The sequence below is a fragment of the Aedes aegypti genome, unplaced genomic scaffold, assembly GCF_002204515.2.
Source record: "Aedes aegypti strain LVP_AGWG unplaced genomic scaffold, AaegL5.0 Primary Assembly AGWG_AaegL5_hic_scaff_1591_PBJ_arrow, whole genome shotgun sequence".
NCBI lineage: Eukaryota > Metazoa > Arthropoda > Insecta > Diptera > Culicidae > Aedes > Aedes aegypti.
Genome location: NW_018735043.1, coordinates 35,050 through 54,747, shown reverse-complemented (window position 1 = coordinate 54,747; position 19,698 = coordinate 35,050). Strand labels below are relative to the sequence as shown.

At 38.3% G+C, this 19,698-nt stretch overlaps 1 protein-coding gene and 1 non-coding gene across 2 annotated transcripts; both read left to right on the top strand.

The window, feature by feature from the left end:
* Positions 1 to 6,810: 6,810 nt before the first annotated feature.
* LOC110680569 (transcription factor IIIB 90 kDa subunit-like) lies at positions 6,811 to 18,191 on the top strand. The gene is made up of 2 exons (XM_021856353.1): positions 6,811 to 8,095; positions 17,928 to 18,191. The coding sequence occupies exons 1-2, from the start codon at positions 6,856 to 6,858 to the stop codon at positions 18,062 to 18,064; spliced, it is 1,377 nt and encodes a 458-aa protein (XP_021712045.1). The 5' UTR covers positions 6,811 to 6,855; the 3' UTR covers positions 18,065 to 18,191.
* Trnas-aga lies at positions 11,620 to 11,692 on the top strand. The gene has a single exon. It is a non-coding gene; the product is annotated as a tRNA-Ser (tRNA).
* Positions 18,192 to 19,698: the final 1,507 nt, after the last annotated feature.

Here is a 19,698-nt window from a genome sequence, read left to right as displayed (position 1 = left end):
CCAACTGTTGCGGATAAGGATACGATCAAATGCAAATTGTCATGACAATCACAGAGCGCAACATTGTTGTACCCTTTTCAACTCGCGATTAATCAGACATTTTAAACACAAAACCAAATTTGTTTATGGATGCTGTTCGATTATGTGTCAATGTTTACCAACACGGAGAAAGTTCTAGAAAATTGCAATGCAAGCCCAGAAAATCGCTGCACACGTGGTGATTGATCATTGTCATATTCTGTTCAAGTGATGATAAACTGATGTTGCGGAACGAAGCTGTTGCAACAAGAATAGGAGATGACAATGTCTTTGTTGCTTCGTGTTGGGTGATAATTGATTCACTGCTGTAACACTAACCGCACGGCCACGAAGCCCACAAATCATCAAAGTTAACCATCTACAAGGCGCTGATTAGACCGATACTCCTCTATGGGCATGAAACATCGACCCTACGTGCACAGGATCGATGCGCCCTCCGTGTTTTTCGATCGGAAGTGTTGCGGACCATCTACGGCGGAGTGCAGATGGAAGACGAAACGTGGAGAAGACGGATGAACCATGAATTGCATCAGCTGCTGGGAGAAACCAACCATCGTCCACCTCGCAAAAATTGGAAGGTTGCGGTGGACCGGGCATGGCACCAGAAAACCGGATACCTATTCGGTGAAAATGGTTCTCGAAAACAATCCGACCGGCAAAAGACGACGTGGTGCGCAGCGGGCAAGATGGGTCGATCAAATTGAGGACGATCTGCGGACCCTTCGCAGAATGCGTAGCTAGCGACAAGCAGCCATGGACCGAGTCGAGTGGAGACGTCTCCTACGTACAGCAGATTCCACCCAGGCCTTAGCCTGACTCAGTGAGAGAGAGTTACAAAACATGATATGCAGCACTTAATGTTTTTAATTGATCACTATTCACAGCTGTCTATCAAATTATCCTCGGAAATTGAGATATTTTCAATTTAATTTCAGCAAAACCAGTACTTCGTTGATCTTCATCAGTGTATGCAACTAAAAAAACCAGTTGCATACACTGATAAAGATCAACGAAGTACTGGTTTTGCTGAAACTAGCTTGAATAATCAAAATTGAAATTGATTGATCACCAATATAATTGAGGAATCAAAAATTTCCTAATCTACTGAATTTAGGTGCTCTAATTCAAAACATTACGTCAAAATTCTTAGTTATTGATCAATTTGACCCCGGATTACGGTAATATTTCATTAATCCGACAGTAATAGGCCCAATATACATTATACACGTAAAACTCGTTCGACGTTTGACACAAGAAGCCCGACTTACTAGGTCCTGATCTGACTATCTGATACACTTATTTCGATGAAACCTCTACAGGACCTTATTATACATTGAAACAAATGAAATCAGTGAGAAGACGAGAGTTTACATTTTTGAATAATTTAATAATAATTTTTAATTATGATGAACTACCCTGTCCTTTGGTTCAGAAAGGGGTACGGGCGCGTTCTGCCAACTCGGTCGAGGCAGATTTCTTGTGTGAACAAGTTACAACATGGACGTTCTAAAGTGCCAGAATGAAGTGTTGTGCTTGTGGGGAGCACTTGAAGATGGGATGGAAGGTCATTACTTCGCGTTCGTGCTATACTTCTGCTTATCTATAAAGTTATATACAATAACCGACCCTTAGCTTAACTATTTAACCCTCTAATACCCAACCCCGCCTTTAGACGGGTACACTTTGGAATTTTGTGTATTTTTTCGTAGCTCGGAAATCAAAATGATTTTATTTTTGGCTTATACCTTGACTCATAGCACGCATATAAGAAAAGTTTTTTATGACTTTTGAAACTTTTTTGTATTTTAGAAATTGTTTGAAAAATTGCTCTTATATAACCTACAAATGCCTGGGCTTCATTTAACGTGTAATATAAAAAAATCGTACCTTTTATATTTTTCTACGATTAACCTATCACAAACGAAGAGCCTGGTGGTATTAAAATCATTTCAAACCTGTTTTTTCCGTTAATTACACGGAAAATAAAATACGCTCCGAAAAAAAATAAAAAATTAATATTTTTCAAAATACCGTAACAATTTAAATTTTTATATTGCCAAAAATCAACAACTAAAAAAGGCTTCAAAGAAAAATGAAAAAAAGCTAGGGATGTTCAAAAAAAATTATAAAAAATCATAAACCAAAATTTAAAAAAATGCGAATAAAAATAAATAAATGCCCAAAACGTGTTTAGAACGATTTTAGATAACGAAAAATAATACTTAAATCGAAAATAAAAATTTGGGTATTAGAGGTTAAATTAAAAGTTGCAACTACAATAATCGTTTGAGCTTACTAACATGTCGTCGCGTTAATTTAATCATAATGATCTTTTATCTACATCCGTCGAACCATTCTGAATGGCCGTGTGAGAATATTACTATAAAACTTCTCACATGCAATAAAGCTGGATTGTCCTACATTGAAACATTAAGGTTTATGCTCTTTTGGATTTATTTTTTGTTGTACGTCATCAGTAGTGTTGAGATGTCCTGAATGCCGCACATGGCGTACAGTGATCATTGCCATGGAGTTTCTCGGAAGCTGCATGGGGATTGTTATTAGAGGATGGTCGGGTTTCACATTTTCCAAACCCGAACCCGACCCGTACCCGACTTATTTTATTCCTTCCAACCCGGACCCGACCCGAACCCGAGACAAAAATTGAAAAGCAAACCCGGACCCGACCCGAACCCGAAAATTTTACGCTGTTCAAACCCGAACCCGACCCGAAACCCGAAAAAGTTTTCTAAGAAAACCCCGAATAGAATCCGGGTTCGAAAAGATGATAAATTCATAGTTTCTGATGCATTGGGAAGCTTTCAGGTTGTTACTTTGTGAACATTTCTCACAAAACCCGACTAATCCCGACATTTTTCAAGCCCGAACCCGACCCGTACCCGATAATTTTAAGCCTTCAAACCCGACCGAACCCGAACCCGAAAAAAAATAAATTTTCAAACCCGAACCCGACCCGAACCCGTCGGGTTCGGGTTCGGTCGGGTTTCGGTTTGAAAACCCGAGACCCGACCATCTCTAATTGTTATCAAGGAATCCAAAGAGCGAATTTTGTATGATTTTTGGTCGATACAGCAATGAAGCAGTAAGAATCACTAACATTTCTTTACTCTTTATCCTTGTTTTCATATCTAACCCGCCATTACAACGAGGACAAATCATCCGAGAGGAAAGACATGGCAGCGTATTGGCCGAGAAAGGATAAGTATTATGTTCTCTGTAAATATTCTTATTACTGATTGCAAGGTGAATAAGATCAACTAAATTTTTAACTAACAACAAACTTGTTCCACAGAGCAATTTACAAAAAACCACACATAATCCCTCCTTTTCCATATCCTTAGCAAAACACTTCACGACCCGATACACACACTGCGAGATCGCGAAATTCGTGGCTGTTGTAACAGCCTGTAGTTTCTTGGAAATCTAAACCTATTTTTGAACACGTTTTTTACTTTACTTTTATGTTAGGAGTAAAAGGATGGTATTTCAGCAAATTTCGCCATAAATGGATAAACCTAGACTGGAGTATCTAGTGTCAGAGATTGGCGGACTTAATGGTGGTTTGAAAGCGCTACAATAGAAACATTAATAGTAGAAAGCTTGTACGCTATTGTCACAAAAACTTAATAAATTATATTTACCTTTGCTTGTCATTTTCCATTGATTGTTCAATTCCACGCAATAGATGATGATTTGTTTTACCGTTAAACATGATTTAACACTTTAAGACCCGATACACACACTGTCACATCGCAGCAAACTAGATGTTGGTCACACGAACAGTAGCGACATTAGCATTCTAAGTTAAATGCTTCTACTAGCGCTACCTACTGAATACTAACACACAATTTTCATAAAAATAAGGAAAATAATGTAAAACTTTAAAGAACAGCTTTTCTTATGAGTTAAAAATCAATTTACTTATTTAACAAGAAGTATTTTGTTAGATCTTATAGTTATAACATCGTAGATTAGTAGTTGAACGATGCAGAGAAAACCGACTACGATTTCATTAATAAATAAAAAAGATATACCAGATATGCTTAGCCGAGTGGTTAGAGCCCGCGGATACAAAGCAAAGCCATGCTGAAGGCGTCTGTAGAGTTTTCAATTTTCCGGGATTTGACTTCCCGGGAAAACGGGAATGAAAATTTTCATTTCCCGGGAATTCCCGGGATCCCGGGAAATTCATGAAAACGTGAACATCATGCTAATTTGATGGAGTGTTTTTGAATTATCCATGCATATGTATATTATAATTTAGACCAGTAAATGTGTACGGTTATTTGTTTTTTATAAGTAATTTGTTTATGTTCCTAAATCTTAATCTTTTGGCTTCGTTTTATGCGAGGATTCGAAACAAAAAACTTTATAAATTTAAGCAAAAATCCCATGTGCAGGTCATCTAGACAAATCGTATTAGTTCCAAATATCTTCTCCGACAACTGTTGTGAGCAACTTGCTTTGTTGTTTGGTTTTTGTCTGTTTTGATGACAATTTGATTCACTGGTTAACCAGCATTTAGCCGCATCGAGTCAAGGAGTGTGGGTTTGATACCCGCTTCAGTTTTGGAAAACTTTTGGTGAGGAACGTATTTCGACTGTGCTACTGGTCGTTGCATGGTGGATTCTAATTAGGGTAAACAGGTATAATACGCCCCCCCCCCCTAAGAAAAAAATGCCCTATCGCAGTAGAAAATGCATTACTTCTATCCTTTTCTACGTCAAGGTGATATTTTGTTAGTTGGTCATGCTCTGCACGCAACCTTCTCTTGCTAGGTAACTTCTAAAAAGAGTACAAGACGTTTTTTTGTAAACGATCTAAATTTTGACGTTTCAAAACAACCGGGAAATATGCCCCTCCCATAGAAAAACGTTCCACAGCGTTATAGAAATAATCGAAGAGAAATTCCACCACTTGCTAAGCTTAGGGTCCATTAGCAGTCTTCTCCCGGTAAAAGTTTTTGTAATAAGTACAATAATAAAGGAAGGGCTTCAATTACAACGAGGCTTGCTTATCGGATGCAACATTTTGCGCCAAATAGCTGATTTTTGATATTTTTGAAATATCTATTGGTTTTTCATACTTCTCAAAGATCTAATATGTGCAACATCATTTTTTCGTGGAGATTTACGTGTTAATCAAACCTCAATCCCTTGAAAATGAAGTGGGGCGTATTACCCAGTTGGGGCGCATTAGTCCAATTTACCCTACTCGGCTAAGGAAGGCCTTTCTTTTATCACGGATAAAAAATGTGTGATATGGTGAAGCGTTATATACACCATTTTAATTAAAATCTGACTGGGGTCTCGGAATCGACTCCAAAACATCCCGGAAGTACCTACTTGTAAATGATTCTATGTTACACAATTACTCAATATTCATTATATTATACTTCCGTTGTAAAATCTTGAAGATTGATGTGTAGCATGATATAATCTATGCTGATCAAATTTTGGTCTCAATGAATCGGTTCCAGGGAATCCGGAACCGGTCAGAATTATTCCAAATGAGGTGAAAGAGTCGGAATGTACTAATGGTTTATGATCTAGTTACAAACACTGTACTTTTGTTTGATCCGTGCAGTGACTGGACTGGACCACTGGACCTGCCATCCTTCAAATGAATCTCCACGACCTTGTCTGAGTTTGCTTTGAAAATGATGCAGTTTGAGTTTGACACCCAAATTTCAACAGTCTAGAAGAAAAATCAAATCTTATCTTCCGCCTATCTTCCGCCGATTCTAAGGAAAAAAATAACCGAAAAAATACCCAAGGCCAAAGCTGTGTCTAATTTAGTTCTAACATGACGTCCGTAGTTAAAACTATAAAAACAAGTTGAGTTGGAGTCAGATTTATACCAAGGGTCATTCACAAATTTCATAACGCTAAAAATTACCATTTTCAACACCCTCCCACCCCTCGTAACGCTTTTTGTATGAATATTTTGCATTTTTTCTGAGCCGCAACCAGTGTTGATAGACTCGCACTCAAATGTCAATCAATACGCTCTCCCGAGAGAGCAAAATCATTAGAGATCTCTTTCGTAAATCTCACGCTTGAGATTTTGATGCGAAATCAACTCAATCAACTCAAACCGTAAAAAATGATTCAGTCGCAAACCCGGCCAAAACTCGTGAAACCCGAATATTGTTGTTTACGTTAGAAAGGATTACTATAATTTTACAAGACTAACAAGAAATTATTGCCGTGTGTGAGGCAACTGTGGAAATATGAGACAATGAGTCAAAAAGGGGAGCCAACTCATCCATGATTTTTTGACTGGTGAGTTGCGTGATTGACAACTCACGCATGAAAAATCTCAAGCGTGAGTTGTGAGAAATTGAGTTTTTCACAACTCTGGCCGTAACATCACAAGGACTCTCCTCACTCCCTTCAGCGTTATGAAAGTTTTGAATGAGTCTCAATAAGTTGGGTAAAAGATGCTTGAAAAGGAAGTTGGAGTCATTTTTACCGGACTTGACATAGTAATCCACCTCAATAAATACGAACCAGTGGGCATTTCGAAAAATTCCAATGATAATCAAAAAACTAGACGCCCAAAAGATTCCATTCAAACTTTAATGAAAGCAATCCGTCAAGAATTTGTAGCAATTTGAACTTTTTTTTCTGGGCGGATACGGGTTTAGATTGATTTGCAGATCGATACATGATCACAATGTCGTGGTTGCTTCAAAACTCAACAGATAACTATCCGTTATAGTTAATTAATTTTGTGTTCATAGTTACTTACTAAATCCTCTCATTTTCTTTTCCAGATCCCTGCATCTATATCATGCGTTATGCCAACAAGTTGGAATTCGCCGAAAAAACTCATGAAGTATCAATGACAGCGCAGCGTTTGGTCCAACGGATGAAAAAGGACTCCATCCATTCTGGTCGACGTCCTTCGGGACTTTGTGGTGCGGCCTTGTTGCTAGCTGCCCGTATGCACGAATTCAGCCGTACACCGAACGACATTGTTCGGATTGTGAAAATCCATGAGTCAACACTTCGCAAGCGGTTGGTCGAATTTGGTGAAACTCCAAGTAGTGCACTGACGTTAGATGAGTTCATGTCTGTCGATTTGGAAGCTGAACAGGATCCACCGGCATTCAAGGCAGCTAGAAAAAAAGATAAGGAACGTTTGCAGAAATTAGAAGAGTCCAGCACGGAATTCAATCAATTACAAGCGGAAATCGATGCAGCGTTAGAGAAAGATTTGCATAAAAGTAGAGGTAGAAAGCGTAAATTCAAAGGTGAAGATATCTCAGTGGATGAGGTGGGTGAAACGGATCAATTTATCCAAGAGTCTACCTTAGAGGTTATCACGGAATGTTTGGAAGAAAACCCTGATGAAACCAACGTTGACTCCAAGATTAATGGTCGACGTAAGATTGTTCCGGAGGGTATAAAACCAGATTTACTGGCAATGTGCTCTAATAATACCGATCGAAAAGAAAAAATCGAAACCAGAGAAGACGATGGAGAACTCTATTTAGATGACCTGGATGATGACGAAATAAATGGCTACATAATGACAGAAGAAGAAGCTCGTTATAAAGATATGATGTGGAATCGACTACATGCAGAGCATCTGAAAGAGATGAAAGAAAAGGAAGAACGTTTAGCAAAAGAGCGCGAAGAAGGAAAACCTGAGAAGAAAAAGCGGAAAAGCGCACGGAAGAAGAATATCGGACCATCGAATTCAGCTGGCGAGGCGATCGAAAAAATGTTACAAGAAAAGAAAATTTCCACTAAAATCAATTACGACATTTTGAAAACACTCACCGACAGTGCGAGTCCAGCAGAACCGGCACCGGAAGTCCCCATGAAGCACAAATCAAATGATATCGATATTCTATCACGCACCAGAATCAAGCCGGAAATAGCTCTGAGTCGCGCATCACGACCAACTGTAAATTTAGGTGGTTCTTCTCGCAGAAAACCCGCCGTTACGGCAACACTTCCTGTGGTTGAGAGCGAAGATGTGAAACCTGTCATCGTGGAAACGCCAGGCCTCAAGATAGAGCAAGGTATTTTATGCATCCTAATTTTCATTCTTAATCACATAGACATTTCAAAATATCTGATTAACCAAAAAGCAGACAAGCTAGTAATCACTACACTGCATACAGGAAATTGTCATGTATGCTCAAACATATTTGTCATATAGTCCAAAATATAGTTGAAACACCTTTTTAGTTTATCTTTGGTCAATTATCTTCATATAAACTGTCCAAAAAGCTCGTTTAGCCTCTCTTAGACTTGACATATTGCGCTCAAACCAAAGACAAATTAAAGACCTCCTTGCAGTTGCCCAAAATTTTATGGCTCATAAGGTAATCTAGAATGCCGTGAAAAGTGTACTGCAATCTGTCAATCTTGGGTACCTTTTGTTCTACCGAGGGACCAAATGCCGTACTAGAAGTGGTACCCAATCTGAGCCCGAGTGGGACGGACCTGCTCAAACTTTCACAGTATTTTTCTAGGGATCCAATTGAACAAGTTGGGGGGATGTAACTTAATATTTTAAAGCTTGTTTTTTATATAAGAATAGATACCGTAATCTGCTCTAATTCCGTGTGTTGCCTAAAACCGTGTATTTGGGAATTATGTGGATTTTTAGCATATTATATTATTTATTTTGCTAAATGATCGTTACAAACGTTATCATATTAAGTAGTGTTTAGAAAGCCATAACAAATTTGAACTTAAATTTCACACACAAACAAACAAAAATAATGTTAGAATACAATCGTGTCAACACACGGTATTAGGACACGGTTGCTTCTGAGTTATAAATACCGTGTTTCAGCTATAATTCCAAAATGGCTGAATGAAATATATACTTTATTTCCCGAATCAACCACACAAACCTTAAGACGTTGTGTGATACAAAAGTTTTAATTATGGTGCGCTTCGTTCGTTCAAATGAGAGATGTTTCAAAATGTCACACCCCAGTCTGGGTCAGATGCACGATATTTGGAACAATGGTATGTTTAGCAAAATCATCTGTTACTATAGTTGAATTTTTTAAAACAGTACGAATCATATTTTTTATGTGAAATTTATAAAACGGCCTACTACATAAAACTTTAGAAACTTAAAAATACTCATGCGTTATTTTTTTTCTGATTGATTGTAGGGTGATGTGCTAGTATCCATCGTATTAAGCATTGATCAGTGAGAACTGCAATTTTCCCAGTATTGCAGTGAATGAAGCTGACACAAACCGATGCCAAACAATTCTTTCTCAAAACGGCTTTAGCATTGTACAATAACATTTTGATAAATCTTGATCAAGCAATCAAGTGCTCTCAGGAACAGTCGGTGTGTCATAAGCGCGGATGTTGACTAGAGGAATTTCAACGTTCTCAGCTTCCAACAGTGTTTGTGTAAGCTGATCTATCGCTCGGTCGATGTCAGCTACGCTATTTAAAGCAGCATAGGATGGGTCTAGCAGGTCCAACTTCGAATTAACTACACGTTGAAACTTTAACCAGTCAGCACGTATTGAGTTCACGGATTCGGTTTGCTCGGTGTTGAGGTGAATATCGAATGTGACTGGCAGTTGGTCAGATGACAACTCGTTGTGAGCTATTGGTTTGGTCATGTTAACCATATTATTGGACACGACAAGATCTAGAGTTGATGATCTGCCTTGACCACTAGGGTGAAAAGTAAATGTGTCTGGATAGTGTATATGGAAGTTATACTGCGCTACCACGCTTTGAAGAATGTTTCCTGCTTTATTAGCCTTTATGCAATTCCATTTCCTGTGTCTTGCATTCAAATCACCAACCACAAACAACGGCTCGTTACTCCTTATCATGTTCCTCAAGTCGATGCGGCATTGTTTCCAATCGACCGATGTTCTTGCTCCCGCAGAATAGGCCGCAATGAAGCGAACGTTTAACAACTACCGAAAAAGCTAAACATTACATATAATTTGCAATTGGATTAGATGGACAAATTGATGTGAAGATTTGCGAAAAAGTTACACGTCTCTCAGTGAGAAATCGAACTCACGACTCCCCGATCTCTAGTTGGGCGCGTTAACCACTACGCCATGAGAGGACTCATGAACGCAGAAGTTAACCTGAATTCGATTCAGCTCAATAATCACGTGGTCCTCTTTCGCAAAGTGCCACCTCTTTCGGAAGAATTAGATGCCCATCCAACACAACGCTTCTATATATATCCAATGCCTAGCCCGAGAGCGCATTGTTTTTTAGGTATAGGAATAGCACACTACACTAGCCAGCAACTGCGCTGGCTGAGGTTTCTATTGTGTGGGCTTCCAATGGGTCGCGACGTTCTCAAACGACCGGTTACGGAACATGAGTCCGTTGCTCGATAAAACTTGTTTTAATTATGAATCGTGGTTTACGGCCAACCAGCCGAGTGGAAGTTTAACAACTACCGAAAAGCTAAACATTACATATAATTTGCAATTGGATTAGATGGACAAATTGATGTGAAGATTTGCGAAAAAGTTACACGTCTTCTCAGTGAGAATCGAACTCACGACTCCCCGATCTCTAGTTGGGGCGCGTTAACCACTACGCCATGAGAGGACTCATGAACGCAGAAGTTAACCTGAATTCGATTTCAGCTCAATAATCACGTGGTCCTCTTTCGCAAAGTGCACCTCTTTCGGAAGAATTAGATGCCCATCCAAACACAACGCTTCTATATATATCCAATGCCTAGCCCGAGAGCGCATTGTTTTTTAGGTATAGGAATAGCACACTACACTAGCCAGCAACTGCGCTGGCTGAGGTTTCTATTGTGTGGGCTTCCAATGGGTCGCGACGTTCTCAAACGACCGGTTACGGAACATGAGTCCGTTGCTCGATAAATACTTGTTTTTAATTATGAATCGTGGTTTACGGCCAACCAGCCGAGTGGAAGTTTAACAACTACCGAAAAGCTAAACATTACATATAATTTGCAATTGGATTAGATGGACAAATTGATGTGAAGATTTGCGAAAAAGTTACACGTCTTCTCAGTGAGAATCGAACTCACGACTCCCCGATCTCTAGTTGGGGCGCGTTAACCACTACGCCATGAGAGGACTCATGAACGCAGAAGTTAACCTGAATTCGATTTCAGCTCAATAATCACGTGGTCCTCTTTTCGCAAAGTGCACCTCTTTCGGAAGAATTAGATGCCCATCCAAACACAACGCTTCTATATATATCCAATGCCTAGCCCGAGAGCGCATTGTTTTTAGGTATAGGAATAGCACACTACACTAGCCAGCAACTGCGCTGGCTGAGGTATCCTATTGTGTGGGCTTCCAATGGGGTCGCGACGTTCTCAAACGACCCGGTTACGGAACATGAGTCCGTTGCTCGATAAATATTTGTTTTTAATTATGAAACGTGGTTTTACGGCTAACCAGCCGAGTGGAAGTTTAACAACTACCGCAAGCTAAACATTACATATAATTTGCAATCTAATTCTTCCCGAAAGAGGTGCACTTTGCGAAAAAGAACCACGTGATTATTGAGCTGAAATCGAATTCAGGTTAACTTCTGCGTTCATGAGTCTCTCATGGCGTAGTGGTTAACGCGCCCAACTAGAGATCGGGGAGTCGTGAGTTCGATTCTCACTGAGAAGACGTGTACTTTTTCGCAAATCTTCACATCAATTTGTCCATCTAATCCAATTGCAAATTATATGTAATGTTTAGCTTTTCGGTAGTTGTTAAACTTCCACTCGGCTGGTTAGCCGTAAAACCACGTTTCATAATTAAAACAAATATTTATCGAGCAAACGGACTCATGTTCCGTAACCGGTCGTTTGAGAACGTCGCGACCCATTGGAAGCCCACACAATAGAAACCTCAGCCAGCGCAGTTGCTGGCTAGTGTAGTGTGCTATTCCTATACCTAAAAACAATGCGCTCTCGGGCTCGGCATTGGATATATATAGAAGCGTTGTGTTTGGATGGGCATCTAATTCTTCCGAAAGAGGTGCACTTTGCGAAAAAGAACCACGTGATTATTGAGCTGAAATCGAATTCAGGTTAACTTCTGCGTTCATGAGTCCTCTCATGGCGTAGTGGTTAACGCGCCCCAACTAGAGATCGGGGAGTCGTGAGTTCGATTCTCACTGAGAAGACGTGTAACTTTTTCGCAAATCTTCACATCAATTTGTCCATCTAATCCATTGCAAATTATATGTAATGTTTAGCTTTTCGGTAGTCTTCATCAAATTTATTAGGTAAGGAACAGTGCTCACATGTATTGGCAATTATATTTTGAATTAATGTAACCCTGCGCCAGTGAGCATTTAATTTTCTGAACATCTTATGATACTGATCATTTGGGCTCATCAATACACGTTTTGTCAAATGTTAAAACATTACGCTACCAGTAAATTAATAGATAAGCACAAAATAAAATTAAACATATAGGATTCATTCTACTTCAAATTCTAGATTCAAATTGAACAATATTATTTTTATATTTAGTAGAAAAGTAGGACGCAAACTTCTCGTTGTTGGTGATAATCAAAATTCGTTGCTGCACATCTCGTGAGAGCACACTCTTGCAGTACTGGTCGGGTTTGATATTGTGGCACGTCTTTTTCCTCCGGAAAATCAGCTTGAGAAATAGGCTTATGATTATCGCCGTGACCGATAATTTCACTTACTGGTTGTTTACAAATAAATTCAAAGTGCTCTTTGTGCTAGTATAATCATAATATGGTTATACTAGCACAAAGAGCATTTTGAATTTATTTGTAAACAACACAGGCAATGACTATCACATTCGAGGTGATTTGAACAATGTGTAGTGTGCGTGCCATCCCGTGAGTCGCCATGAGATGACCGAGTTTCTCATATCACTTTGCACTAACACACATCCATCTTTGTTTTTGTTTAACAGCTTTCTGCCGCCCATGAGCCTCTGTACGTGCCATAAACTCTTATGTTCTTTTAACTTTAACTGTGCGCCGTGTGTTGGAGCTGTCTCGCTCTATCTCACGGCAACTCGAAAAACAGCGCGCACAGAAAAGTCAAACGTTTTATAGCATGCATAGGCCTCATTAGATAATTTGATAGGCCTTTTCATTTTTTTTTTTCAAATGGAAGTTAAAATGAAAAGCCGCGTGTACTAAGTCTAGTACCAGATTTAAGGCTATTATTCGCATTATTGAAACCAATCAATGTGCTTGAAATATACTGTTTGAAAGCAGAAAATACTACGTTTACTGCAGTATGCTATTGACAGTTTTATCAGAAAATTCAGTTGAATTCACAGAAATAGATGTTTTCTAGAAAACCGATTACGCCTTCATAATTATTTGATCGTTATTTTGTATTATGTTTACCTTTTAGAACCACCGACACGTTCGGCATTTGCATAGAAGAACTATCATCAAAGACTCCAAGACCTTCGGAATCAGCTGATTTGAGACGTCTCGTGAAAAAGCCTATTGCTCAATTGTAACCACCATTGACAGTTCTTTTTATTTCAGCACAGACAAAAAGGCGTCACATTCTCATAGGTGTCTATCGATCATTTTTTTAATGACCGATTCGTATATATGCAACCAACTGCAGGCTGCAATGATTTTGATCGTCATATTTTTAAATATAGTCAAACCTGTATTAGTCGATGTTCCATAGGTCGATATCGACTCATGAAATCATACTTAAAACAAAAAAAATCATAATTACTATAATGCTCTCTTTTATCAGCTTTCTAAAGAATATCTGTTCAATGAGTCGATGATCTTTTGAGTATCGACTGGAAATTTGACTGTCCTTGAAATTCTGAAGTATATTCTGATGGGATTTTCATGCTGAAGAGCACCGTTTTCGAATCAAACGGTTTATTACATGTTAAACATGCTTCAGTCTTGGACAGAATAAACAACTTAGTTGAAGACGTCATTTTCAATGATTAAGCAATCACGATCCTAGATATTTGGGTTGAAAATTTAGCATACTCAGTGACACCATCTAGTGGAAGAATTCCCAAACAAGTGTGGCCCATCACAAGTTTGTACTTGACTTACTGAACTTTTGAGCCGAGAAGTTTATATTTGGATGTAATCGGGATCGTCAGATATTGGCAATCAAAATATGCATGCTGAATAGCGCCACCAGTTGAAAGAATTTTAAAACTTGGGGTTCATCCTTAGAACAACCTTGCCGATGGGGTAATATTTCCTTAGTAATGAAATATCTCAGGATCATTTTTCTAAGCGATCAGGATCCAAAAAATATCTGCGTTCCGAAAAATGGCATCTTCTGCGTCGTTTTGTGGAAGAAATCGAAATCAAACGGCACATCACATTTTTAGTCCTTAATCCACTAAACATCTTTGCCGAAACACCATCTTGCTAAAATATCGTTATCCTGAGATATTCGCGATCAAAATACGCCATCTGTTGGTAGAATTCAAGTTGGGTGGCTTATTACATGCTAGACCTTGACCTATTCAACACTTTTGTCGAAGACGTCAACTTTATAGGTCAGGATCCTGAGATATCTGTGTTCGCAAAAATATCACGCTCACTAGCGCCATCTATTGAAAGAATTCCGATCAAGAAGATCATCACATGGTAACCTTGAACTACTGAACAACTTTGCCAAAAACACAATCTTTCTAAAAAATTGTGATCCTGAGATATCCGTGATTAAAATATTGCCTGCTCACTAGCGCCATCTTGTGGCAGTTTTTCTTGTTAGGTAGCTTATCATATGTTAGTCCTTGACCTACTAAACAACTCGAAGACATCATCTTTCTAGGTAATCAGGATCTTGAGATATCGGTGTTTGAAAAATTAAATGCTCACTAGCACCATCTGGTGGCAGAATTTCGAAACAAGCAGCCTATCACATGTTAGCGCTTGACTTACTGAACAACTTTGCCGAAGACACCATCTTGCTAAAAAATCTAGATCCTGAAATATTTGTGTACGAGATGTTGCATTGCGAAATGTCCACTACATCGGTTCCCCCGGAGCACAATCCGATGACAACAGGAAGATGAGGATGTTTCTAAGTGTTTTCTGTCCACTGACCAATTGGAACCGTTGGACTGAAGAAATTTGTCGAAGACATCCATATTCTATCTTGCCTAGCTTTGGATGTACAATCAAAATTGCTCCGCGTGTACTCGGTACACGATGCGACCACTCGTGTGACGGGCCCGTAAAAAAAGTTACACAGCGGTCGCACTGGTGTACTGAGTACACGCCAAAAAACTTAGGTTAAAAACACGATGTTTTCGAATACTTTTCGTTGATTTTTTCGAAAAAATTTCTTCTTTACAAGCAAGAAAAAGAGTAGATCTTGGGAATAGGACCAACACCCGGATCAATTTGAAGGGATTTTCAACGTGTTTTTTCGACTTTTCGCAAAGTGCGTGTACTCAGTACACTAGGGCGACCGACGGTGGGTTAAAACTAAAATCCCTGTGGTGCTTTTGTCGACTAAGCGTTTGCTTCAAGTTTTTCTTTCACCTGCTGAGTGGTGTAATCCGGAAGGTCGGACAAAATAATCTTAACTGGTTGGTTTTCTGCTGCAGTGTAGGTGACAAATTCGACGCTAGAATCCTTCAGCGTTGAGATGATTTTCGGATGGTGGATTTGGCTTTCTTGGTTACCACTGATGGATAGTTGAGCGTCGGTCTTGATCGCCTTCATGTGATACACATGCTGGTGAATATTGCCGATGTTGAGTAGTTCGCGAACTTCCTTAGTGTCCTTGTTGATAATAGAAATAGGAGGAAATCGTCTCCTTTTTTCTTGTGATTGAGAACTGTTTCCAACACTTGTTGGCAGCTCCTGTGATTCCATATCGGTGGTTCCATCTAACAGGCTGTACTCGTTTTGAATTGAAACTTTCGCTACTGGTTGGGAGAAGCATTCCGGGTGACAGTGTGAAGTATCCGTTTTTTGCCGTTTTGCACCTTGAGTGTCGGAGGTTATGTCGCGCGCGGGTACTTCATAATTACGGGCGAATCATCACGTAGGAAGAACCGGACGATCCACCTTCATTTGCCCCTGCATTGTCCAGGTTCCTGGATGCCACTTTCACGACGTAACGCGAGAGTGATTGACTAAACAATTGTGTATAATTGTTTATGTGGGAAAGAATGCACTCCTTTTAGTGGCAACACGCTTCCACGGTGCCCTGACAGACCGTTATTGTGAAAAAATAATTGTCCATCAAAACTGAGTACAGGGCACGATTCCTGAGATCATCATGCATATCTTGGCCAAGATCACGATTTAAATTTTTTAATTAAAATTAAAATTACGCAAAAAAATACCACCGAAAAAATCTAAAAACAGGCCTGCCCAACCTTTTTTAACCGCGGGCCAAAACTCATACAAAAGTCAGCAAATGAAATTTATAAAATCTGATAAAAATCTGAGAATGAAGTAAACTTCATTTTGAGTAATCGGAAAACAGTTAATTGATGCTAAGCATTTGCGAGATACTGCGAGAGTTTCTTTCAAAATTAAATAATAATCTGGTTCAGAAATATTTTGAAGAATCTAGAATTTAGAATATTGTGGGAAAATGCCCAGGATTTAACCCTCTAATACCAACCCCGCCTTTAGACGGGGTACACTTGGAAATTTTGTGTATTTTTTCATAGCTCGGAAATTAAAATGATTTTATTTTTGGCTTAAACCTTAACTCATAACACGCATATAAGAAAAGTTTTTTTATGATTTTTGAAACTTATTTGTATTATTAAAAATTGTTTGAAAAAATTGTATTCTTATATAACCTACAATGCCTGGGATTCATTTAACGTGTATTATGAAAAATCGTACCTTTTTATATTTTTTTACGATCAACCTATCAAAGAAGAAGAGCCTGATGGTATTGAAATGATTTCAAATCTGTTTTTCCGTTAGTTACACGGAAAATAAAAAATGTTCCAGAAAAAATTAAAAAAATCATATCTTCAAAAGTATAGTAAAAACTCAAATTTTTATTATTATCAAAAATCAGTATCCAGAAGAGGCTTCAAGAAAAAATTTAAAAGGATAGGGATGTTCAAAAATAAAAATAATACAAATCAAAAACCAAAATTCATAAATTTGCGAAGAAAAATAAATCATTGCCTAAACCGTGTTTAGAATGATTTTAGATAACGAAAAATAATATTTAGATCGAAAACAAAAATTTGGGTATTAGAGGGTTAATATACATCTTACTTCGAATTCTATCAGAATCCGACCTAGTATTATGAGCATGACCCAGAATATGCTAAAATCTTGATCAAGCTATAACGAACATCTTCGATTTCTTCAGAATCTTACTCAATAATCATTTCGAAAGCTTGAAATCTTTGAACGTGGTAAAAGCTGAGACGAGACTCGCGAAGACGGTCTTTTTCTGTGATTGCTGAGTTTTTTCTTAATCCACTCTGTGTTTACATCACTCATACGCAAGCCGTTCATACCCTCACATGAACATCTCAGTAAAATAATATTGCGTTTGAATCACACCGAAGCATAAAAAGTCTATTGAAACTTAATTGAAAATTAAATAGTCCTGGTATGTTTGTAACTTTGGGTTGGTAGAATAGTCAACGGGCCAAATATGAGAAGAATCTTCGAACCCTCCGCACAAAATGAGGTAGCGGGCCGTACGTTGGGCAGCCCTGATCTACAACCTCAGACCTTTCTCCATACAAACTATGACATTCCTCCATACGAACTATGCAATCCCTAATTTTCATTCAAATGAGCTCCAATTTTGAAAGGATACTCAAAATCTAACCTAGAAACAAAAAAAAATGATGTGGAGCAAAAGCGATTTTTCGAGCCACCTAAACCGCAATCCATTTTCACTATCTAAATGTTTTTTTTTAACAGAACATATAATTGAGGACTACGATGAAGAGGCTGAAGACGAACCTGAACCAGAACCTGAAAAGGAGCACAAATCTCTAGCTGACATGCTGAATACTGGAGATGATGATGATTACTATGGCTACGAAGAAGATTACTAATAGGTAATATTTTCTTATCTAAATTTATTATATAATCTTGAACTTGATACGTTATTGTTTCGTAAAATCGTAGAAATTAAAATTATTCTATCATGCATTGATATTATACTTCAAAGGTTCAAACATGCATCTGCTTATGTTCGCATAGCCTACATAAGCTTCATTGTCACTTTAGCTTAACCGATGACTAAATGCAGTTATGAAGTAACTGTAATTAGTGAATGTTGGATTATGTGTTATTGAGGCGTTTATGTTACCTATGCAATCATGGACAATTGAATCATGCGTTTGCTAATTTATCAGATATCACCTTCCCTATTACTGCAAGAGTCAACATGCAGTCAGATTCGAACAAACGCATGCATCGGGTTGACTATCTTCCGGCGCTTCTGAAGAATGTGTAATACACTGTTCGTATATACAGCACAAACGAATTATCTGAAAAACACGAACATGTTGCGACAGGACTCAAAGAATTCATGCTGTTTTGTTAAATTGGGTCTATTCTACTAGGATCCATTCATTCGAATTTCTGAGCTGTAGTGAGTCAGTTTGATGTTCTAAATCGGCCGACCGTAAGTGTTTTAATTCAGAATGCAATGCCAATTGACAACTTTGCTTGAAATAGTAACAATATATAAGCAAACTCAAAGTGCATTCAAAATGAAACACAGACGATCTGATTTCTAAGCATTCAAAGTAATTGTGAAAGTGAGCTACCAAAGTGAATATTTTTTTAAATCGATAAGTCAATAAGACTGAACATAGCCTGTTGCACCATGTGATAGTGATTCTAAAAAATAACAAATTTATTTCGCGTGATGGTAAAAGTAATGAAAATGTTAATACCTAAACTGATTCTAATTGCAACTGATTTTTAACTTTGTGTGAATGGATATACGAATGAAGACGACAGTTATTTCAAAAAGATTCATACATGAATGTTAATTACCCTATTAATAAATCATGCTGAATTTCATATCCAATTTAAATCATCGTTCTATGACTGATTTGACTGTGACGGATGAGTCACTAGTTAAAACTCAATTGGGCACATTTCTCGATGAACAGTTGAAGTCAACGCTTAAAACAGTTAAGGAACGAAAAATCAGGTAAGTGTTAGATACAATCTCAATTAAATCATAAAATTGTAGATATTTCTTTCATTTCAACATGTTTTTTGTCTGACAAGTATTTTGGCAATTTGTTTCGCTCAACTAGCCACTTTTTTGTTAATCCGGTAGAATACCAACTGAAAATTAGACCACTTAAATGATTATATTATAATTGTTGATGACATTGCAAGTTATTTCCTCTAGGGATAGTCTGGGCATAATTGTGTGTAAGGTTCTTGTTGTAATTTATCAATATGATGATCAGCAGTAGCGTAGCTAGGGGGGTGCGGTGGGTGCGGTCCGCACCGGGCCCCAAGTTCATGAGGGCCCCCAAATTGTGGCAAGAATTTAATTTAATATTATGTTATTGATTTTTAGAAAAGTAACACGTAAACAAGCAGATAGTAATTCAGTTTGAAGGTGACCTTGATCAGCAATGTGTAGGGGCCCCATGATCAATGATATTAGTGATTAGAATAGCCTTAGGTGTTATTCAAAATTCATTCTCGATAACTCGGT

Excerpts from the sequence above, each read along its gene's own strand:
- LOC110680569 (XM_021856353.1), top strand. The coding sequence starts at position 6,856 with ATGCGTTATGCCAACAAGTTGGAATTCGCCGAAAAAACTCATGAAGTA. Across the intron at positions 8,096-17,927 it reads AGGCCTCAAGATAGAGCAAG|AACATATAATTGAGGACTAC; the intron begins GTATTTTATGCA and ends TTTTTTTAACAG.